The sequence below is a fragment of the Agrilus planipennis genome, unplaced genomic scaffold (assembly GCF_000699045.2).
Source record: "Agrilus planipennis isolate EAB-ADULT unplaced genomic scaffold, Apla_2.0 scaffold59, whole genome shotgun sequence".
Lineage (NCBI taxonomy): Eukaryota > Metazoa > Arthropoda > Insecta > Coleoptera > Buprestidae > Agrilus > Agrilus planipennis.
In genome coordinates, this window is record NW_020438942.1 from 115,928 (window position 1) to 139,898 (window position 23,971).

Here is a 23,971-nt window from a genome sequence, read left to right on the forward strand (position 1 = left end):
TGGTGGTTGGAGCCAACATAAGGTTTACGTGCATTGCCGCTGGCTTTCCTGGGTCATCGTCAAAGCCCTAATATTAGCTACACACGTTGTAGCCTTATTGGACTAAAAATCGATTTCTAAGTTTTTGGATTTTTCGTATTAATTGGTTGCGATTAATCCTATAATAAATTAATCGATTACATCAATTGATTATTTGATAAATAGGTTTTCTTTAAAAAAATAAATATCGATTTATAATCAATTAGGTAATCGATTAGATAATCGATAATTTGCCCTGCCCTAACTAAAACTTCGTCAATTAAGTTCTTCGAGGATATGGTAGGTATCTAATTGACCAAAAACTTCTAGGTGGCGATCCTCGATACGAATTTTACATAGGTTGTGATAGTGGTAATGTTTTATTAGCCCGGCAACTAGATCGCGAGGTCCAAAGCGAATATACTCTGAACATCAGCGTCACTGATTCCTTTACGACCGTATATACTCGACTCGACGTTACTGTAATCGATATCAACGAGCACCGTCCAGAATTTTCTAAACAATTATACAAAGCCGAGATATCGGAAAACGTATCCGTCGGAACGGAGCTTCTCCAATTGCAAGCGACTGATAAGGACGACGATAAAAAGCTTATATACGGTTTGCACTCTGCAAGAAACGCCGCATCCCTTAAAACATTCAAAGTCGACTCTGCGACCGGCCGCATCACTCTAGCGTCACGTTTGGACAGAGAGACAATTTCCGAACATTATTTAACAGTTGTTGTTAGGGATGGCGGTACACCAGCAAAACGAAACTATGCTCGAGTTCTCGTTGTTGTCCATGATCATAATGATCACACACCTGTATTTTCTGAACGGATTTTGGTCGGTCGAGTATTCGAATCGACAGCGGTCGGTAGTGCTGTACTTCGAGCATACGCTGTGGACGAAGATCATGGGGAAAACGGTCGAGTTACATACTCGATTACGGGAGGTAATGTTGGTAACGCGTTTGGTATCGATCCGGAAACGGGTGTTATCCGGATAACTCGAGAACTCGACGTCTTAGCGGCCAGCGAATACACCTTGTACATCCGAGCTATGGATCATGGCAATCCGAGTTTGGCCTCGTCAATTCCTGCCCATATAACGGTCGCAATGGCCGATAACGCTCCACCGCGTTGCGTCGATGCAGAAGTTGCTGCGGAAGTGTTTGAAGATAAACCATTAGGCGGATATGTAGCTCATTTGGATGTGAAGAGCACGTCTTCATTACAGTTCGAGATAATTAGTGGAAATGATGATATGGACTTCGCAATCAGTCCAAGTACAGGTGTTATCGTTACCGCTAACGAACTCGACTACGAAAGAAACAAAATCTACAACCTGACGGTCTTAGCATCAAATATGGTAAGTATCTTAACTGTACAATAAAGCAGATGTTAAAGGACAGTTTTTTTATTTTTTCTTTAATGACTTAATTTTTTGTTGATTTTCTAATTATTTTGAAATTGGCATTCAATAAACAGTGGGAACTTGGAATGATACGTTTCAGCTATTTCCTTTCGCAAGCAGTTTGACAAACAAACGTGAAGTTTGTTTAATAATAAGATGTACTGGTTCAATTTTCATACGTTCCAATATTGTCAAGAAAGTTTAGCCTCATTGTATGGACATGTGATGCACATTGTCCTTCTCATTTACCACGGCAAACTTTGCTGGCAGGACACGTGCGAGCATTCTCAACGTGACACTCTTCGGTTCAGTCTCACGTTGATATTTCTCACTTAAAAGGAATTCATAGTAAGACGTTTCATCGGTAACTACGGCTGTCTATAACTTCCTTGAGAATGAGTATATTTAAGAACATAAAATCGAAAAATAAATATTGCCATTAATATTTTCCAGGTCTATACAAAGTTGCTCAATCCTTAAATCTCCTTTATCCTCATTATTTCCGTTTTGCTTAGTTCTTCTCCTTTTATTTTCAGGCAAGTGCTACTGTCAAATGCCACGTGATTGTCCATGTCCTGGACGTAAACGATAACGCTCCTCGCTTCCTTCAAGCCACTTATACAGGCTCAATAAGCGAAGCGGCGGCTATCGATTCACTTGTCATGACCAGTAGCAGTGAACCGTTGGTCATAAAAGCAATTGATGCCGATTCCGAGACAAATGCCCTTTTACAATACGATATTATCGAATCTTTGCCACAAAGATACTTCAGCATAGACGCAAATACCGGTGCATTAAAGACGGTCCGTAGTCTCGATCGCGAAACTTTCGATCATTTTACGTTTCACGTTCAAGTGTCCGATTTGGGCAAACCGCGTCTATCATCTGAAACAACGGCCAAAGTTCATGTGGTCGTAACGGATGTTAACGATTGTCCGCCGGAATTCTCAAAATCCATATATAACGCCACTGTCCTATTACCAACATACAAGGATGTCACTGTCGTGCAACTGAACGCCACAGATCGCGACGAAGACTCTAATAATCTCAGGTACGACATAATTGATGGAAATGACGGAAGCTTTGATAACGATCCACGTTCCGGTACCATAACCGTCTCCGATCCGAACAATTTAAAACCGTTCCATCGAATGCAAGTACGTGTTTCTGACGGTAAACACTCTTCAGTCGTTAAAGTATACGTGAAAGCAATCCCTTCGGAAAGTTCGGGTCTTGTATTCCAAAAAGAAATGTATACGGGAACCGTACTGGAAAATTCGACGAAAGTCTCCACCGTGTGCGTCGTTAATGTTCTCGGGAATGATTTATACGAACATGTTGAGTTTCGAATTTTGAATCCCACGCAAATGTTTAAAGTTGGCCTCACGTCCGGAGTTATTCGTAATACGGGGAAAAAGTTTGATCGGGAAATAAAAGATCATTACGAATTGATCGTGGAAGCGATTAGCCGAGTGCCCGATAGCGATAAGCCGCGAGTGGCGCACGTTATGGTCAACGTTACTGTTTTGGACGTTAATGACAATTGCCCGATGTTCGTCAATCTCCCATACTATGCAGTGGTTTCAGTGGACGATGAAAAGGGAAGCGTCATCGGCAAAGTCCATGCCATCGATATGGATTCGTTTGAAAATGGAGAGGTACACAATTAGGATTTTTATTTTTTATTCATTTTCAATTTCACTTCAAAATCGTCAACTAATCGTTTTTCTTTTAAATTTCATTTCCAACACATCATGGACTTCTATTTATTGAAAAACTCATTGTAAAGCATTATAGTCAGTTATAGAACCCAGCTAATAAATGCTAACAGTAAACTATTCAAATGGATTTGCTTATTTAATAGAAATACCTAAGAGAAAATTATAATTTTTAATTTTGTTTATTTGTAATGATTGTAGAACTATTAATATTGATATCTTATTTGAAATAAGTAAAATTTTGTAATCGTTATTGAAATTATGATTTTCAGCTGTTTGATTTACTTTAGATAAGGATTTAAAGTTGAATCTTAAAAATATCAAAATCAGAACTTAGTCTCTGACTTCCTGTTAAATAATTAAAAAGATTTGAATAGTTCACTTTTGTTAAATTGATTTTAAAACTCGAGATTCTGGGTTTACATCGCATCAAAATATGTATTTTCGACATTATGTTGGACATTTTCAAGGCTCTTTCGATTTTGACTGGTGTCTAATATAGAAGAACTAGTTTAAAAGTGGTAAAAATTATGAAAAATAAGGATATGATATAAAATATTTAATTTAATTTGACTAAACAAAGACCAGCAATTCAAGAAAACAACATGAGTAAATTATAAACAAATATATAGGTACTTACTATTGTCATACTTCGTTTTCGTTCTTCCAAAAGACAGTCAACATGAATTGGCCTGTAGGTTGCATTGCTAAAGATTTATTCCATTCCTTTTCAAAATAATAAAATGCCACATTATTGACTTTCAATCTAAAATTTTAATGGAGGTCCACTTTATCAAAGGTTCGCTACGAGTTAATCAAAGGCCATGGAGAATTGTTCAAAGTCCAACGAGAAAGTGGCGAGATAGAGTTGAAACAAAGTTTGGAAGGACACAATAGAGAATACGAGTTGGTCGTGGCAGCTTACGATAAAGGTACATTCGTTATAAATTCAAAAGACAAGAAAGAAGAGAATTCTAGCGTATGAGTTTTAGGAATTCCGCCCTGCAGAACGGATGTCAAAGTTCACATCAAAGTCGTTGATCGATCGATGCCCGTTTTCAAGAAACAATTTTATTCGGAAGAAGTTGCAGAGAATGTTGAACTACATTCACCGCTTTCAGTTCTAATTCAGGCCGAATCTCCTCTTGAAAGAAAACTCATTTACACCATCGTTAGCGGCAATGACCAGGAAAAATTTGCTCTCGATTTTAACACAGGTCAGTCTAATTAATGATAATTAAAGTTATTTTTAGGTTTCGCGCTTCTAATTAAGTCATCACCACCTCGTTCGCCTTTCAGGAAATTTAAGATGAAAGATTTATTCAACAATAGGTACTGAAACTTTGTTGATTTTGAATTCTACTTTTAGACGTTACACTTTCCTTTTCAATCTTTTTTCTTATATTCTCTAATAAGTAACAGCAGAGATTATTGATTTTTCCTCAGGTTTGCTATCAGTAATCGACGAATTGGACTTCGAAATGAAGCAACAGTACGAGCTAATAATTCGAGCGACGGATTCTATTTCCGGAGTTCACGCAGAGGTTCCAGTATCGATCGTGGTACAGGATGTAAACGATTGTCCTCCAGAATTCGATCAAGAAAGCTACAACGTTTCGATTTCGGAAGCCGCTCCGTTTGGAAGCACAGTTGTAACTGTTTTCGCTAAAGACAATGACACAGGCATAAACCGAAAAGTAAAATATTCTATCTTAAACGATAGGGACAATTCAACGAACTATTTTCATGTCGACGAAGATGATGGGACGGTTTATCTAAAGCAATCTCTCGACCATGAGCGAAAAACATTGCACCATTTCATTGTGGTGGCTACTGATCAAGGAATGCCAAGTTTGTCCAGCATCACTCACGTCTGGTTAACAGGTAAGAATGTGATGTTTATAAAATTAAATCTTCTCTCGCTTCAACGTTATGTCTTAGTATTTGCAATTGGTTTTCGATAATGATCGTCTATCGAAGCAATTGTAAAGCATTGATAATAAACTGTTGAAACACCAAATACTTCATTATTCGTAATTTATTGTCTTACAGTTATTGATATGAATGACAACACTCCGAAATTCGAACAATCGTCATACGTAGCAGGCTTATCAATACACGCTCGAAGGGATCAATTCGTCACTGCGGTAAAGGCTTTCGATCCCGATTCTATAGACCAAAAGAATCTTAAATATGGCATAGTATCTGGCAATCAACTTCAAACATTTTCTATCGATCCCCGAAAAGGAATCGTCACGCTCATAAATTTATCCAATTTCGGTGATCAAAGGAGTTCGATTTTAAACGTATCAGTATCAGACGGAGTGTACACGAGTTTTGCGAAATTGAAAGTCGATCTTTTGGCAGCTAATTTACACTCTCCGTCGTTTCCGAACGCAGTTGTTGACGCGTTCGTTCCAGAAAATAAACCCGCGGGACAACTTGTAACCACCGTAAAAGCGATTGATGAGGATTTCGGAGAATTCGGAACTATAACTTACTCTATACAGTCGCAAATGTTGGAGGAAGTGTTTTCTATTGATAAAAATTCAGGAAAAATAACGACCACCAAAGCGTTAGACAGAGAAGCGCAAAAAATTTACGAAGTACCAGTGGTAGCTTCCGATGGTGGCGGAAAATTAGGTTTCGTAACCGTCAGAGTCAAAGTACTGGATGATAACGATAATGCTCCTAAATTTTATTTAAAAGAATATAAAGCAAGCATTGACGCAAATCACAGTTTGGATATTTCCTTTTTAAAGGTAAATTTAAGAAATATTTGGTATTATTGGGAGTCCTAAAGAATAATTAATTGAACAGGTTCGAGCGTTTGATTTAGATGAGGATGCTGCGGGTGAAATTGAATATTCCATTTACGACAAGAAATTGGCAGGTATTAATGATCTGATTTCGATAAACCCACGCACTGGGGAACTATTCCTAATGAGTAATGCGCAAAAATTGAGTAAGTTAATAAATTATGGAAATACTTATAATTAATCAATGAGTTTAACTACGTACGATTTTATTTATTTTTAGCGGGTCGCCTTTTCCAATTTTTTGTCAGAGCAGCAAATCCTGGAGGAAGCTCTATGCATAATGACGTGCCAGTTGACATACTTATCAAAGAACCTAATGAAAGTGCACCAATATTTGAGAGGAAGGACGAAAAGTTTTTCCTTCCTGAAAACTCGGCTGCAGGTTTGCATCCATCATTACTTATATACATCTCCAATATATCTAAATAAATTGTTATGCAGGAACGATTATTACAAGATTAAAAATGGCTTCGAACGTTAAAGTAAATTATAAAATCGTTTCAAACTTCAAATACGAGCAACTGTTTGATGTCGATAAAAGTGGTCAATTAACACTGATCGGACCTTTAGACTTCGAATCTCAGCAATCGCATGTGATCGGTGTTGTGGCAGAAACGGATTCCAGTCCACCGCTTACTTCACTTACCGAAATATTTTTGCAAGTTTTAGATGAAAATGACCATTCGCCCCAATTTGAAAGTAATCCTTACATAGTGAATCTCGCAGAAAATGTGGACGAAGGCAGTCCAATACTGAAAGGTAAATTATAAACTCCAATAAACCTCTTCTAGTGGCTGGTATCTATTAATAGCAAATCATTTTCTGATCTGTGGATCTTCTTAAACGGTTGCCCAGTTGGAGTTGTCACTTCAAAATTTCACCGGTAACTATGGCAAGCATCCTTGGGGATTATTGTTGGATTGAACATGTGTCCTGGGTCTGCCTCAATCTTTATGCAATTATTACAGAAAGTGCTACCACCACAGGTTCAGCTCAAAAACAATACCTGAGGATGCCTGTCACCGCTGGAGAGAACACCGATAGACGGGTCACCCGGGGAAGAGAATTCCAATATCATGGCAATCATGCCAGGAAAATAGTCTTTTATAATTTTATGTTTTTCCTGTGGTGTCTTGCAAATTATCTTTTTTTTTGTTCTAGTTGTTGCTAACGACAAAGATCAAAGAAGTAATGGCGAAGTCAGGTACAGTTTTAGTTCAGATTCCGAAGAAACCCTGAACACATTCGCTATTGATCCTTTTTCTGGTACAATTACGACTTTGGTTGATCTCGATAAAGAATCGGTGTCCGAGTATAAGTTCCACGTAACTGCAGTAGACAACGGTAGTCCAAAACATTCGGCAAGGACGACTGTTATAGTGAAACTGAAAGATTACAACGACAATCCTTCCGTTTTTGGCAGCAGAACGTACGAAAGTGAAGTTTTTGAAGACGCTCTCCCTGGCACAGTGATCCTTACACTTGATCTGCGAGATGCTGATGCTGATCTGCCTTTTTCCGTGGAATATTTCATTACTTCTGGTGACGATGGTTCTCAGTTCAGTATTCGAAACACTGGAGAATTATACGTAATCAAACAACTGGACAGAGAGACCGTTGCCAATTACACTTTGGATGTTTTAGTTTCCGACGGAAAATTTACTGATATTACAAAAGTATATATCCAAGTGCTAGATGTGAACGGTATTGGATATGAAACACTCTCTTTTTAATTATGTTTATTGTTGAATTTACCCTTACAGATAATCTACCATACTGTATTCACCATCGATACAGAAGAACATTATCAGAGGGTCTCTTGCCTGAATCATTTGTCCTGAAAGTTTTGGCTTATGACATCGATAAAGCGGAAAATTCAAAGTTAAAGTACATCTTAACTGGTGATGGATCCGAAGATTTCGTACTACATAAAGAAGAGGGTCTACTAAGTACAGCCGTTCTATTAGATCGAGAAAGAAAATCAAAATATTCACTGGTCGCCCACGTCCAAGATAAAGAACATGCCGATTGGGAGTGTTTATCAGAAATAGAAATAACCATATCCGATTTAAATGACAATAGTCCTCAATTTTCCATTCCTTATTATTCCGTTTCCTTGCCGGAAGATGCCGAAATCGGAACTCTCGTGACCAAAATCCACGCTACAGACAAAGACGTTGGTGTTAACAGGAAAATAAGTTATTACTTGTCTGAATCATCTGATGACCACTTTAAGGTCGTTCCCAACACAGGAGTGGTGATCTTAGCGAAATCATTGGATCGCGAACTTCAAGCTATGTATAACGTAACAATTGAAGCAATAGATCAAGGAGTCCCGCAGTTATCATCCAGAATCAGTATGATCGTAAATGTCCAGGACATCAACGACAATCCACCTGAGTTCACAAGAAAATCCTATTTTGCTTCCGTTCCGGAAATAGACGCCGTCGGTACGGAAATCGCGCGTGTATTGGCAACGTCGATAGACGCGGGAGTGAACGCGGATGTTTATTATTCTATCATAGGCGGCAACGAACATCGAAAATTCATTATAAATAATCGCACCGGTGTGATAACTATTGCGGAAATGTTGGACTACGAAAGAGCCAAAGAATATTTCCTAACGGTCCAAGCCATCGATGGCGGGATTCCGCCTCTAAGTAATGTTGCAACTGTAAACGTAACCGTGATTGATTGTAACGATAACGCACCGGTGTTTAGTCAAAGTGCATACATGGCCAGAATACGAGAAGACGCTTTGATAAATGATAAAATAGTCCAGGTAAGTCCAATATGTCCTTTTGAAATCAATACACATTTCAGTAAATTATTACAAACTTTTGCAAAGGTAACTGCAACCGATTTGGACAGTGGTGAAAATGGCAAAATCACCTATTCAATAATCAGGGGGGACAATCATGGCCAGTTTGCAATTGACCCTGAGACGGGTTACATTTCGGTGGCCGATCACTTAGATCGGGAAACCATTTCGAATTATGTGATTGAGGTTCTTGCCAAAGATGGTGGTTTGCCGGTTCTTTCCAATCAGGTGTTGGTCACTATTGAGATATCAGATGCAAACGACAATGCTCCAATTTTTGTTCAATCTAATTATACTGCAGTAGTACAGGAAGATAAATCCATTGGCCATCCGATATTAAAATTTGTTGTAACTGACGCAGACTCTCCACCAAATACTCATCCATATACTTTTGATTTCTTGAGCGGGAACGAGGGTAACTTTTTCCGATTAGAACAGGATGGAATCCTAAGGACTGCAACTAAATTCAATTACAAAATCAAAGACACTTATTTCCTCCAAATACGGGTTTTTGACAATGGCACTCCACCTTTGTTTTCTGACACCTGGGTAGTTATCAAAGTAATTGAGGAATCTCAGTATCCCCCGATTATTACTCCTTTAGACATATATGTTAATTCTTATCGAGATGATTATCCCGGAGGAGTAATTGGAAAAGTTGTGGCGAATGATCAAGACCAGTACGACATCCTCACGTTTTCTTTGGCGCCCACAATGGGAGTCAATTATCCGGCTCATGAATTATTCCAAATTCACCAAACAGACGGAACTCTTATAGCTCTTCCGCGCTTAGATGTCGGTGATTATCGCATTAATGTAACCGTTACCGATGGCAAGTTTACTGCCCACACCATTGTTAAAGTGAATGTCGAAATAATAACGGAAACCATGATCGAAAACGCTGTCGCTGTAAGATTTCGTCACGTCAGTCCGGAGTCCTTTATTTTGAGTCACAAGAAAGGTTTCGTCAAAACCGTACAAACCACTATGAATTGTCACTCTAAAGATGTCATCATTGTCAGTGTGCAGCCATCATCCGATATATTGCAAGATTTCCGATCGAAACGGGATTTGTTCCAAAGAGATTTGGACGTGCTCTTTGCTGTTCGTAAATCCGCGGAAGAGTTTTACACATCAGATTCGATAAGAAAAGCATTGAATGGAAAAATTGAAGAGTTAGAAGAAAGTACAAAACTTGTAGTGGACGATATAGCTGCAATGAAATGTTCCAATTCTTTCTGTGTTCATGGGGTTTGTCAGGACCGCTACATTCTTCACGAAAATGATATTGAACCAATTGCTACAGATGTGGTCAGCTTCGTGTCACCAAAACACCACAAGAAAGTCGAATGTTTGTGTAAGGAAGGGTACGGAGGCGAAAAATGCGATGCAATAGTCAACGAATGTGCTAGAGAACCGTGTCCTGTTTACAAGATATGCTTCCCTGATGCTTCTTTAGAAGGATACACCTGTCAATGTCCTGAGGGATTTGCGGGAAACAGCTGCGAAGTCGATATATCTAAGTGTCATGACGAAACGTGCTACGTGGCCAGAAATCCAATATCGTTTACCGGTAAAAGTTACTCCCAGTATCGCATAATAAACAAGAAATTAATCGAAGAAGAACTCAGTCTAAGTTTACGAGTTCGCACCACTCAGCTCACTGGAAACTTAATGTATGCCGCTGGAATAATCGATTATAATATCTTGGAGGTAAGTATTTCAATAGTACACTAACCATCTATTTTGGATTGCTCTCCTTCTTCCTTGTTTGGTGGAAGAAGGGGAGTCTTGAACGGTTAGTGCAACAGAACTTTAACAATATTTCAGATAATGAATGGAGTAGTTCAGTACCGTTTTGACCTTGGAAGTGGTGAGGGCATCGTTCGAGTAACATCTCCATACATTTCTGATGGTAAATGGCACGAAATTCACCTGGAACGCGATCGAAATACAGCTAAAATAACAGTCGATGGTGATTATATGGCTCAAGGTTCGGCACCGGGAATCAATGACGTTCTCAACCTTCAGAATGATGAAATGTATCTCGGTGCAGAAGTGCATCAGCATCCATCTATCCTTGGTTTCGAAGATGTCCAAAGAGGATTCTACGGCTGCATGGATGACGTGCGCATATCACGTGTTTCAATTCCCTTGCATCAATCGGGAGACAATTCGATAGCTGTGCTTAAACGATTCGCAAACGTAAAATTTAGTTGTGAATCGTCCACTATGCTTATACCACCAGGTCCATGTACATCCCAACCTTGTCTAAATGGTGGAACGTGTCGCGAAACGGCTACAGGATTTGAATGTAAATGTCACTCGCGTTTCGCTGGCGTATTATGTGAGCTCGATACCGATCCTTGTGCGTCTGCGCCTTGTCTACATGGTGGCGCTTGCTTAGCTGAAATGGGGGGAGACTATACTTGCGATTGCGTACCACGGCTAACAGGTAAACGCTGTGAATATGGAAAGTATTGTGTACCCAACCCTTGCAAACACGGAGGTGTATGCGAAGAAGGAAATGATGGACCGCTATGTAAATGTCGGGGTTTTGCCGGCGAATTCTGTCAGTTCGATGTCGACGAGTGTGAGTCATCGCCATGTCAAAATGGTGGTGTTTGTCATAACGAAATTGGCAGCTTTAAGTGCCTTTGTCCTCCAAATACCACTGGTGTTTATTGTAACCTGCTTACACGATCCGAATCAATCTTGGCTAGTATATACAACATAAAGTTGGAATTCCTTATATACATTGGTGTAGCTGCGCTTCTTTTAATTTTGCTCATAATTACGTTAATAGTTTGTGTTGTAAAGTTGAAAGGAAAACGATCGCAAAGACATCAGAACATAATAAACAATGAAACAAGAAAAGAGCACCATAATAACAAACCTAACGAGGTAGCTGAAGTCAAACGAGGTTCGAAACTGAGTAATTTAGAAGTCAATCAAAGAGACGTGCCGATTTGTTTACCTAGGCCTTTATCGTATACTCCTAGCTCACAAATGGAGTCTCCTTATGTTTGTAATAATGCAATTTTGTTGAATAATTTGGATACCCTGCGCAGCTACGGTTCGGCCGGAGATGAACTTGAAGTCCCAGCCGATTACGTGCGAAATTTAAATTCGCAACAGAATTCGATCGGAAATCACACTGAATTAAAGACCACGTGGGCCGAACAAATGCAGTTGGCTAATTCGTATGAGAAACAAAAAATTAAAAATGGTAAGCTCATTTATCAATCAATAAAATGTGACGAACAAAATTACTAATAACATGTGTTTCTGTGCTTAGATTTAAAATTATCAAGCGGATCTGCCAATAGTGACGTTACCAGGTTATATGGAGGAAAAAGTAATACAGTGCCTGTCATTAGTAAATTTAATGGATACCCCTCTGTAACTTCCACCTCATCTGAAGAAGACCAAAGAACAGTTGGAAGTAAGTAGAATAAGATCTCATACACTTTTGATCATCGTATTGACTTTAAATTTTAACCCGATGCTATCCGATGTTGTAGGTTACCACTGGGATTGTTCGGACTGGGCGAGACATAGTCAGACTTTACCAAACATTACTGAGGTGCCGGGTAGCGAAGTTCCCGATTCGTCCAGTTTTCACAGTAATGAAAGTAATGAGTCCCAGTCACTCCTTCACCAGTGCCATTACTTGCCAGGATCGCACTCGCATCAAAAGCATCGCATTGACGAGCCGAGAAATCGCGACCCTTTGAACGAAGACTTGGAGTCGGAAGAGTGTATGGCCGATAGCGAACTTGACGCAAGAGCAGCTAGTCCTAATCTTAATGCCCTTAATAGTTGTAATGAAGAATTTCAATTCACTTCAGGTAAGTTTTTAAAAATTACTTTGGGTATAAAAATAAAGTATACTGGGTGGGGCCGTAGTCATAGTTAAAGGTAGGCATTTAACATAAATGCATTCTTGTTCATTATAAACAGAATCCAAATTTACTTAAAAAATTCACAAGTCTGCGATTTTATTATACAGCACATAATCAAATTGTTTTTGTAATTTTTAAACGGTTTACCTAACGTCACTTCTGCCTAATAACCAAGTATGGTGATTAAATTCCCATTACCCAAATGCGTCCAAACTATTTATCTAGTGAACTGATGCTATCCTAATTTGAGTCTGATGGCTCCGATGCTGGGGGGGGGGCATACCGGTCACTACCATTTAAGTGTTCCTGAGGATCGAATTCCAGATCTGGTTGAGTCTGAGAGCTTCTTCTTCTTCTTGTTAAAGTCTTGTTGACCTCTCTAACCATCTTTCCATTGACCGAAGCTAACAAAATTTGCAATTCTTAGAGACTATTTTGTGATCGCCGTTGCTCAGTGAGTGTTCGGTCATAGCCGATTTTTCACTGTCCTAGCCGGCGTCTTGCTTTGTACTCCTTAAGGCTCGTCCCTATCGATCTCTTAGTGGTTCCTATAAAGACCTTTCCACAGGAAGAGGGTATGCGGTAGATCCCTACGAATGAAAGAGCACCCCTTTTGTCTTTAGCTGATCTAATGGTCTGCTGGGTCTTCTTCGTATGTTTGAAGATGGTACTAATGTCGTGTCTCTGCAAGACTGCCAATTGATAAACATGCTAGAGGGGTAGTGCGCCGTTCGTTAATCTCTGGTGCCTTTAATCTGTTCAAGTCTATTGATCTCTTGATCTCCCTCATTTTTTAGTAATTTGCTTCGAAAGCGGTTTTTAAGTATTCCAGTTCCGCCTGGAGGTTTCTAGCTCGTTCAGTCAAGGTCCTGTTGATGTCATACTACTTGGTGGTTCGAAGAATACTGACTGTTTGTCATTCTCAGCCTCAATGGTGAACTGCATGCTGGGGTATTGTCTGTTCAGATGTTGGAGGAAGTGGTTCAGCTTTTGCATTCCGTATTCCCAAATTACGAAGCTGTCATGCATGTATAGGAACCAAGCAGTTGACTTGTACTCCGAGGTCTCGATAGCATTCTTCTCAATGTGTTCCATGAACACGTTGGTCATAACCGGACTTATTGGGCTTTCAATTTACCAGCTCGTAGCAGTCCCCCTTCCATACAAAGAAGCTTCCAGTGAAGCAAATCTGAAAGAGATTGACCATCAGGTCAAGGCACCCTCTCAGCGGTATTTTAGTGATCCGAAACGATGTCGAAACTCGCAAGGATGTCTCCTGGCTTCAATGTTGATTTCTCAGATCTTGCGCACGAAATCAGTGGAGTTCTTCATGTAACTAGTACTCATTTCCACATGAAGACACATAAAAGGATTGAACATTGTGATCAAAACTGATTTGTGATAATCTACATTGATTGCCTGTCCTGGGGGGACAGCATTTTTGTACAAAAACCCTCAAAATCGAAAAACATTATTTTTTTAACCTAATAATATCATAAGGTGCATTAAATCTTCACCATACAACGCAGTTAATAATTCATACGCTTTCAGTTACATAAAAGGTGAATGCAGATATGCAATATTTTCTGTTGGGTATTTATTTTTTAATATAACAGAAATGTTTATATCAATTCCATTTCTGTATGCGTTCCCTTGATTACCTACTCGTATTTGCATTTTTTAAATTTAAATTTTCTTCTTGTAGGGCGAAAAGAAACTGCAGTTTAAGTGTTAAATATGAGTTTAGTAAGTTTTAATATTATTAAAGCTTGCTAGAAAGCACTTTTTTGTGTCGTTTGCGAGTGAACAATTTTTAATCTTTGTAAATAGAATTTTCCATAAAGCACCTGTGATACTGAACTTAGGTTGCAATCGTACAGGTGTTTTTACTAAACCCCTTAATAGTACACTTCATTATTGTTTGATTTGATACTAAATATACTTAGTCTTCCCTGTCTGTGACACTAATAATAAACGTTTTGTTTTTATTTCTGGCAGTGCCTTTAAAAGTTAACAAAGCAAGTAAGTTATATAAATTAACAGTGTTATCTTTACTACCTACTAGTACCTATAGCTAAGCATAATGCTGATATTTGATGTTGCATGAATGGCATGAAAATTGGACAACCCAACTTTTACGTACATTTTTATTTTATTTTTGTTCCAACATTAGATACAATTGCAATATTCTGTTTTTCTTATTTTTTTTTTTTTCATATCAAAATAATTTGTTTTAAAAATCATTTTATTTTACAATCTTACTTAAAGAAACTTAAAATTATGTCAGCTGAATGCGATGAAAATGGCTTTTAAATCTTTTTATTTTAACCCCAGATTGAGCTAGTTTATTTGGATACTTAAGAATGTCTCAGGCATCAAAGTATCGAGTGTTCCTCCAGCTGTTTGAAGATATTTTTAACTTATTTTCGTTTAACAGGCAGCTTTGTGCGTCACCCTAATTCGTATTTACCGATACATGGATATAATATTCCTAGTGAGACCGAAGGCGACTGCCTTAATAGTTTAAGTCCAGATTCCGATGACGTAGAACCCTATGGTTTTCCTAGTAGTCGTGTAAGGAGGCCCATTCGAGACGACGAAACCGAATCAGTTATTACAACATTAGGTAAGATTTCCTTCAAAACATTTTTCTATTATTTGCGAAGATTTAACGGTTTTTGCAAAAACCAGGATCGCTTATCAAACTTTTCAGTGAAATTACCAAATAAATGTAATTATAATGTTTTGCCAATTAACTTTAGGATGCAGCTTTATAGACAGCATTTGTACTTTAAAATTATCTATTTTGATTGGCGTTAAGTAGCAATGAATTTCCTAAAGTGTGACGAAAACCTCAATAAAGTCGAGCTACCCATTGTTAAAGTACCTCTATTTTAATTCTGATAAATGGAGCCTCACTCTTGCTCTAATTCGTTGAAGAAATTCCCCAGTAGCACATGTGCGACTTGACGTAGATTTGAATCGATTCACAAGATGGCCGCCCACAACTAGCCAATCAGATAAATGATTTAAAACAATTCAACTATCATGCCTAAGTTAATCACCAACGGTGCATTGGAGGGTATACTTCATTGCATCAATTCTTAGATTGCATTTTCTTAAAAAATACTTTATTTCATTTGTAATAAATGCCTTAAAACTTTTAAATGTTTCTCAGGTATGAAAGTAATCCTCACAGTTTGTTATCAGTGGGGTAGTTTTGGTTTGAACGTTTTGTACATTCTCAATTGTTATTTCCGAATAGAACCAATTGAATAAATAATAATCTATGAATATTTATCCCATATAAAAAAGGCCAAGAAAATAAAAGTCTTACAAATGACAACCTTATTACAACAAAAAAAATAAATCGCATCGGTTTTCACTGTATCAAAAAATGAATAACAATTTAACGGAATGAAAGTTTAAACGCTTTTAGTTCTCTTTTCACTGTTAAACATATGAATTCAACAAACAAATTTAATGTATAATTTTTTATACAATATTTTGGTTTTTAAGTTTCTCTTTATCTTCAATACGTGATCATATTGTTTATTACTTCAATTTAAGGAAGTGCCTGTTCAACACTTTTTTTTCCTTTTACTAGCTGAAGAAAGGCACTCACTTCTGGGTGGCTACCCGAGTAACAGTGATCTTTCTGCAAATCTGTGCGAACTAGAAGATTCCGAATGCGAAAGTGAACAAAAGCCGCTAAATTACTTGCCACTTCATCAGACTTCTGTTTGACGTAAACTCTTTCATTCCATTAAAAAATTTTATCGTCGTCCCGGTTAACGGACCTTCGTCATAGTGGGTGCCGTTTTGACGTCATCGTTGCATTTATTAGTTGTACGACACATAGATTAAGCACTAACTAATATCTATTTATTAATATTAAGAACAAGAAAAACTGACCAATAAACAAAATAAGTTTTTTAAAGAAAAGAATATATTGTAATACGAATCCCAATGGTTCGGTGTTAGCATATCAACTGAATAAATTCCGTATAATGTTATGCGTATTTTTTATATAGGAAAGAGTCTGTGAAGCGAAATCATTGGAGACATTTTCTCAATTTTTCTTTTTTGTTATTTATAAATAAAGCGAAACATTGTCTAAAGTGTAACTAATTTTATATGAAATTTATTGTATAACGTAAAAGACTTTAATTAAACCTGATAGTGCAAATCCTTGGTTTCTTCTTTCTAATTCGTTGTGAAGATGCCTCTGATTCAGAGGCAGAGATAAAATAAAGATATCGTCATATTTAAATGTTAAAGGTAAAATGAACCGCAGATAATAAAATAGAAATTAAAAAATTATAATTAAAAGCAATAAACAGAAGAACATGTTTAGTACCTACCTTTATTTCGAAGGTCATCATGAATCTGCTACTAAGAAGAAATGTTTGTTCAGCAGAAAATCCTCACTGCCCTTTAAAACATATGAACATTGTAAAGTTCTGCATTAAAAGGTGAAATGAGAGAGTACTTATCAGTCTCAATAACAGTTCACAAAAACACGTAAACACTACTAATTTTATTAGCGAATAGTCAAATAGATAAATTTAATGTTGTTCGTTCACAAATGTACTTCAAGAATTAACTTGTAAAAACTTTAAAGAACTTGTTTATTTCGAAGAAACACAAACTTAGATTAATCACTTGCAGCAAAATAGAGAGAATTCTACAAAATATAAATTAACTTAATAAGCAACATAAAATGAATCCGTTTAAAGGTTTTCCTCTAAATAATACACACTTAACCGCGATAAAGCGGTCGGGCACGATATATCGTGTTAGATATTACTAGTCATTGAATTAATCAAAGAGCTGTATTTCAACTTGCTAGAATTAAGATTTTGCTCTGAAGAACGAAGAAAAGTAGAAAAATAGAGATTAGATATGAAATAGATGTTTTTTAACAAATATTCTTTAGGATAATGAATAAAAGGAAAGAGAATTTTTAGAATTGACTCAAGAAAACGAAATTAATTGTTATTATGATTTATTAACAATATTAAATGTTTACAAACCATGTTAATTACTTATTAGTTATTACGAAAGGGAAATAATACAATGTTAACATAAAACATTACAAGAACACTCTCCAAAATTTTCTAAAACAATCAAAATTCTTAATGTAAATTTATGGTTACAAAATAAATAAATAAATACTTAATTACGTTATCAAANAAATGTCACTCGCGTTTCGCTGGCGTATTATGTGAGCTCGATACCGATCCTTGTGCGTCTGCGCCTTGTCTACATGGTGGCGCTTGCTTAGCTGAAATGGGGGGAGACTATACTTGCGATTGCGTACCACGGCTAACAGGTAAACGCTGTGAATATGGAAAGTATTGTGTACCCAACCCTTGCAAACACGGAGGTGTATGCGAAGAAGGAAATGATGGACCGCTATGTAAATGTCGGGGTTTTGCCGGCGAATTCTGTCAGTTCGATGTCGACGAGTGTGAGTCATCGCCATGTCAAAATGGTGGTGTTTGTCATAACGAAATTGGCAGCTTTAAGTGCCTTTGTCCTCCAAATACCACTGGTGTTTATTGTAACCTGCTTACACGATCCGAATCAATCTTGGCTAGTATATACAACATAAAGTTGGAATTCCTTATATACATTGGTGTAGCTGCGCTTCTTTTAATTTTGCTCATAATTACGTTAATAGTTTGTGTTGTAAAGTTGAAAGGAAAACGATCGCAAAGACATCAGAACATAATAAACAATGAAACAAGAAAAGAGCACCATAATAACAAACCTAACGAGGTAGCTGAAGTCAAACGAGGTTCGAAACTGAGTAATTTAGAAGTCAATCAAAGAGACGTGCCGATTTGTTTACCTAGGCCTTTATCGTATACTCCTAGCTCACAAATGGAGTCTCCTTATGTTTGTAATAATGCAATTTTGTTGAATAATTTGGATACCCTGCGCAGCTACGGTTCGGCCGGAGATGAACTTGAAGTCCCAGCCGATTACGTGCGAAATTTAAATTCGCAACAGAATTCGATCGGAAATCACACTGAATTAAAGACCACGTGGGCCGAACAAATGCAGTTGGCTAATTCGTATGAGAAACAAAAAATTAAAAATGGTAAGCTCATTTATCAATCAATAAAATGTGACGAACAAAATTACTAATAACATGTGTTTCTGTGCTTAGATTTAAAATTATCAAGCGGATCTGCCAATAGTGACGTTACCAGGTTATATGGAGGAAAAAGTAATACAGTGCCTGTCATTAGTAAATTTAATGGATACCCCTCTGTAACTTCCACCTCATCTGAAGAAGACCAAAGAACAGTTGGAAGTAAGTAGAATAAGATCTCATACACTTTTGATCATCGTATTGACTTTAAATTTTAACCCGATGCTATCCGATGTTGTAGGTTACCACTGGGATTGTTCGGACTGGGCGAGACATAGTCAGACTTTACCAAACATTACTGAGGTGCCGGGTAGCGAAGTTCCCGATTCGTCCAGTTTTCACAGTAATGAAAGTAATGAGTCCCAGTCACTCCTTCACCAGTGCCATTACTTGCCAGGATCGCACTCGCATCAAAAGCATCGCATTGACGAGCCGAGAAATCGCGACCCTTTGAACGAAGACTTGGAGTCGGAAGAGTGTATGGCCGATAGCGAACTTGACGCAAGAGCAGCTAGTCCTAATCTTAATGCCCTTAATAGTTGTAATGAAGAATTTCAATTCACTTCAGGTAAGTTTTTAAAAATTACTTTGGGTATAAAAATAAAGTATACTGGGTGGGGCCGTAGTCATAGTTAAAGGTAGGCATTTAACATAAATGCATTCTTGTTCATTATAAACAGAATCCAAATTTACTTAAAAAATTCACAAGTCTGCGATTTTATTATACAGCACATAATCAAATTGTTTTTGTAATTTTTAAACGGTTTACCTAACGTCACTTCTGCCTAATAACCAAGTATGGTGATTAAATTCCCATTACCCAAATGCGTCCAAACTATTTATCTAGTGAACTGATGCTATCCTAATTTGAGTCTGATGGCTCCGATGCTGGGGGGGGGGCATACCGGTCACTACCATTTAAGTGTTCCTGAGGATCGAATTCCAGATCTGGTTGAGTCTGAGAGCTTCTTCTTCTTCTTGTTAAAGTCTTGTTGACCTCTCTAACCATCTTTCCATTGACCGAAGCTAACAAAATTTGCAATTCTTAGAGACTATTTTGTGATCGCCGTTGCTCAGTGAGTGTTCGGTCATAGCCGATTTTTCACTGTCCTAGCCGGCGTCTTGCTTTGTACTCCTTAAGGCTCGTCCCTATCGATCTCTTAGTGGTTCCTATAAAGACCTTTCCACAGGAAGAGGGTATGCGGTAGATCCCTACGAATGAAAGAGCACCCCTTTTGTCTTTAGCTGATCTAATGGTCTGCTGGGTCTTCTTCGTATGTTTGAAGATGGTACTAATGTCGTGTCTCTGCAAGACTGCCAATTGATAAACATGCTAGAGGGGTAGTGCGCCGTTCGTTAATCTCTGGTGCCTTTAATCTGTTCAAGTCTATTGATCTCTTGATCTCCCTCATTTTTTAGTAATTTGCTTCGAAAGCGGTTTTTAAGTATTCCAGTTCCGCCTGGAGGTTTCTAGCTCGTTCAGTCAAGGTCCTGTTGATGTCATACTACTTGGTGGTTCGAAGAATACTGACTGTTTGTCATTCTCAGCCTCAATGGTGAACTGCATGCTGGGGTATTGTCTGTTCAGATGTTGGAGGAAGTGGTTCAGCTTTTGCATTCCGTATTCCCAAATTACGAAGCTGTCATGCATGTATAGGAACCAAGCAGTTGACTTGTACTCCGAGGTCTCGATAGCATTCTTCTCAATGTGTTCCATGAACACGTTGGTCATAACCGGACTTATTGGGCTTTCAATTTACCAGCTCGTAGCAGTCCCCCTTCCATACAAAGAAGCTTCCAGTGAAGCAAATCTGAAAGAGATTGACCATCAGGTCAAGGCACCCTCTCAGCGGTATTTTAGTGATCCGAAACGATGTCGAAACTCGCAAGGATGTCTCCTGGCTTCAATGTTGATTTCTCAGATCTTGCGCACGAAATCAGTGGAGTTCTTCATGTAACTAGTACTCATTTCCACATGAAGACACATAAAAGGATTGAACATTGTGATCAAAACTGATTTGTGATAATCTACATTGATTGCCTGTCCTGGGGGGACAGCATTTTTGTACAAAAACCCTCAAAATCGAAAAACATTATTTTTTTAACCTAATAATATCATAAGGTGCATTAAATCTTCACCATACAACGCAGTTAATAATTCATACGCTTTCAGTTACATAAAAGGTGAATGCAGATATGCAATATTTTCTGTTGGGTATTTATTTTTTAATATAACAGAAATGTTTATATCAATTCCATTTCTGTATGCGTTCCCTTGATTACCTACTCGTATTTGCATTTTTTAAATTTAAATTTTCTTCTTGTAGGGCGAAAAGAAACTGCAGTTTAAGTGTTAAATATGAGTTTAGTAAGTTTTAATATTATTAAAGCTTGCTAGAAAGCACTTTTTTGTGTCGTTTGCGAGTGAACAATTTTTAATCTTTGTAAATAGAATTTTCCATAAAGCACCTGTGATACTGAACTTAGGTTGCAATCGTACAGGTGTTTTTACTAAACCCCTTAATAGTACACTTCATTATTGTTTGATTTGATACTAAATATACTTAGTCTTCCCTGTCTGTGACACTAATAATAAACGTTTTGTTTTTATTTCTGGCAGTGCCTTTAAAAGTTAACAAAGCAAGTAAGTTATATAAATTAACAGTGTTATCTTTACTACCTACTAGTACCTATAGCTAAGCATAATGCTGATATTTGATGTTGCATGAATGGCATGAAAATTGGACAACCCAACTTTTACGTACATTTTTATTTTATTTTTGTTCCAACATTAGATACAATTGCAATATTCTGTTTTTCTTATTTTTTTTTTTTTCATATCAAAATAATTTGTTTTAAAAATCATTTTATTTTACAATCTTACTTAAAGAAACTTAAAATTATGTCAGCTGAATGCGATGAAAATGGCTTTTAAATCTTTTTATTTTAACCCCAGATTGAGCTAGTTTATTTGGATACTTAAGAATGTCTCAGGCATCAAAGTATCGAGTGTTCCTCCAGCTGTTTGAAGATATTTTTAACTTATTTTCGTTTAACAGGCAGCTTTGTGCGTCACCCTAATTCGTATTTACCGATACATGGATATAATATTCCTAGTGAGACCGAAGGCGACTGCCTTAATAGTTTAAGTCCAGATTCCGATGACGTAGAACCCTATGGTTTTCCTAGTAGTCGTGTAAGGAGGCCCATTCGAGACGACGAAACCGAATCAGTTATTACAACATTAGGTAAGATTTCCTTCAAAACATTTTTCTATTATTTGCGAAGATTTAACGGTTTTTGCAAAAACCAGGATCGCTTATCAAACTTTTCAGTGAAATTACCAAATAAATGTAATTATAATGTTTTGCCAATTAACTTTAGGATGCAGCTTTATAGACAGCATTTGTACTTTAAAATTATCTATTTTGATTGGCGTTAAGTAGCAATGAATTTCCTAAAGTGTGACGAAAACCTCAATAAAGTCGAGCTACCCATTGTTAAAGTACCTCTATTTTAATTCTGATAAATGGAGCCTCACTCTTGCTCTAATTCGTTGAAGAAATTCCCCAGTAGCACATGTGCGACTTGACGTAGATTTGAATCGATTCACAAGATGGCCGCCCACAACTAGCCAATCAGATAAATGATTTAAAACAATTCAACTATCATGCCTAAGTTAATCACCAACGGTGCATTGGAGGGTATACTTCATTGCATCAATTCTTAGATTGCATTTTCTTAAAAAATACTTTATTTCATTTGTAATAAATGCCTTAAAACTTTTAAATGTTTCTCAGGTATGAAAGTAATCCTCACAGTTTGTTATCAGTGGGGTAGTTTTGGTTTGAACGTTTTGTACATTCTCAATTGTTATTTCCGAATAGAACCAATTGAATAAATAATAATCTATGAATATTTATCCCATATAAAAAAGGCCAAGAAAATAAAAGTCTTACAAATGACAACCTTATTACAACAAAAAAAATAAATCGCATCGGTTTTCACTGTATCAAAAAATGAATAACAATTTAACGTAATGAAAGTTTAAACGCTTTTAGTTCTCTTTTCACTGTTAAACATATGAATTCAACAAACAAATTTAATGTATAATTTTTTATACAATATTTTGGTTTTTAAGTTTCTCTTTATCTTCAATACGTGATCATATTGTTTATTACTTCAATTTAAGGAAGTGCCTGTTCAACACTTTTTTTTCCTTTTACTAGCTGAAGAAAGGCACTCACTTCTGGGTGGCTACCCGAGTAACAGTGATCTTTCTGCAAATCTGTGCGAACTAGAAGATTCCGAATGCGAAAGTGAACAAAAGCCGCTAAATTACTTGCCACTTCATCAGACTTCTGTTTGACGTAAACTCTTTCATTCCATTAAAAAATTTTATCGTCGTCCCGGTTAACGGACCTTCGTCATAGTGGGTGCCGTTTTGACGTCATCGTTGCATTTATTAGTTGTACGACACATAGATTAAGCACTAACTAATATCTATTTATTAATATTAAGAACAAGAAAAACTGACCAATAAACAAAATAAGTTTTTTAAAGAAAAGAATATATTGTAATACGAATCCCAATGGTTCGGTGTTAGCATATCAACTGAATAAATTCCGTATAATGTTATGCGTATTTTTTATATAGGAAAGAGTCTGTGAAGCGAAATCATTGGAGACATTTTCTCAATTTTTCTTTTTTGTTATTTATAAATAAAGCGAAACATTGTCTAAAGTGTAACTAATTTTATATGAAATTTATTGTATAACGTAAAAGACTTTAATTAAACCTGATAGTGCAAATCCTTGGTTTCTTCTTTCTAATTCGTTGTGAAGATGCCTCTGATTCAGAGGCAGAGATAAAATAAAGATATCGTCATATTTAAATGTTAAAGGTAAAATGAACCGCAGATAATAAAATAGAAATTAAAAAATTATAATTAAAAGCAATAAACAGAAGAACATGTTTAGTACCTACCTTTATTTCGAAGGTCATCATGAATCTGCTACTAAGAAGAAATGTTTGTTCAGCAGAAAATCCTCACTGCCCTTTAAAACATATGAACATTGTAAAGTTCTGCATTAAAAGGTGAAATGAGAG

At 37.0% G+C, this 23,971-nt stretch overlaps 2 protein-coding genes across 3 annotated transcripts in view; both read left to right on the plus strand.

Annotated features, from left to right (window-relative positions):
* LOC108737875 (fat-like cadherin-related tumor suppressor homolog) overlaps window positions 1-16,888 on the plus strand; it is a 39,088-nt gene extending 22,200 nt beyond the window's left edge. The window contains exons 11-27 of one of the 2 annotated variants that reach the window (XM_025974588.1): window positions 349-1,391; window positions 1,973-3,094; window positions 3,954-4,086; window positions 4,147-4,371; window positions 4,601-5,038; window positions 5,207-5,916; window positions 5,975-6,119; window positions 6,194-6,355; window positions 6,415-6,732; window positions 7,135-7,677; window positions 7,737-8,755; window positions 8,822-10,507; window positions 10,625-12,023; window positions 12,093-12,239; window positions 12,319-12,645; window positions 15,137-15,325; window positions 16,307-16,888. In XM_025974588.1, the coding sequence (XP_025830373.1) occupies window positions 349-1,391; window positions 1,973-3,094; window positions 3,954-4,086; window positions 4,147-4,371; window positions 4,601-5,038; window positions 5,207-5,916; window positions 5,975-6,119; window positions 6,194-6,355; window positions 6,415-6,732; window positions 7,135-7,677; window positions 7,737-8,755; window positions 8,822-10,507; window positions 10,625-12,023; window positions 12,093-12,239; window positions 12,319-12,645; window positions 15,137-15,325; window positions 16,307-16,446 (9,746 nt within the window). In that variant the 3' untranslated portion in view covers window positions 16,447-16,888. Of the gene's footprint in view, window positions 1-348; window positions 1,392-1,972; window positions 3,095-3,953; window positions 4,087-4,146; window positions 4,372-4,600; window positions 5,039-5,206; window positions 5,917-5,974; window positions 6,120-6,193; window positions 6,356-6,414; window positions 6,733-7,134; window positions 7,678-7,736; window positions 8,756-8,821; window positions 10,508-10,624; window positions 12,024-12,092; window positions 12,240-12,318; window positions 12,646-14,404; window positions 14,446-15,136; window positions 15,326-16,306 lie in introns of those variants that run through there. The other variant, XM_025974589.1, reaches the window with a different exon arrangement.
* Window positions 16,889-17,898: 1,010 nt separating this feature from the next.
* On the plus strand, window positions 17,899-22,009 carry LOC112904476 (fat-like cadherin-related tumor suppressor homolog; the record flags this gene model as incomplete). The annotated part of the gene is made up of 5 exons (XM_025974574.1): window positions 17,899-18,808; window positions 18,878-19,024; window positions 19,104-19,430; window positions 21,190-21,230; window positions 21,922-22,009. Coding segments are annotated over 4 exons (1,407 nt in total), but the record flags the coding sequence as incomplete, so codon positions are not given.
* Between the last annotated feature and the right edge of the window lie 1,962 nt (window positions 22,010-23,971).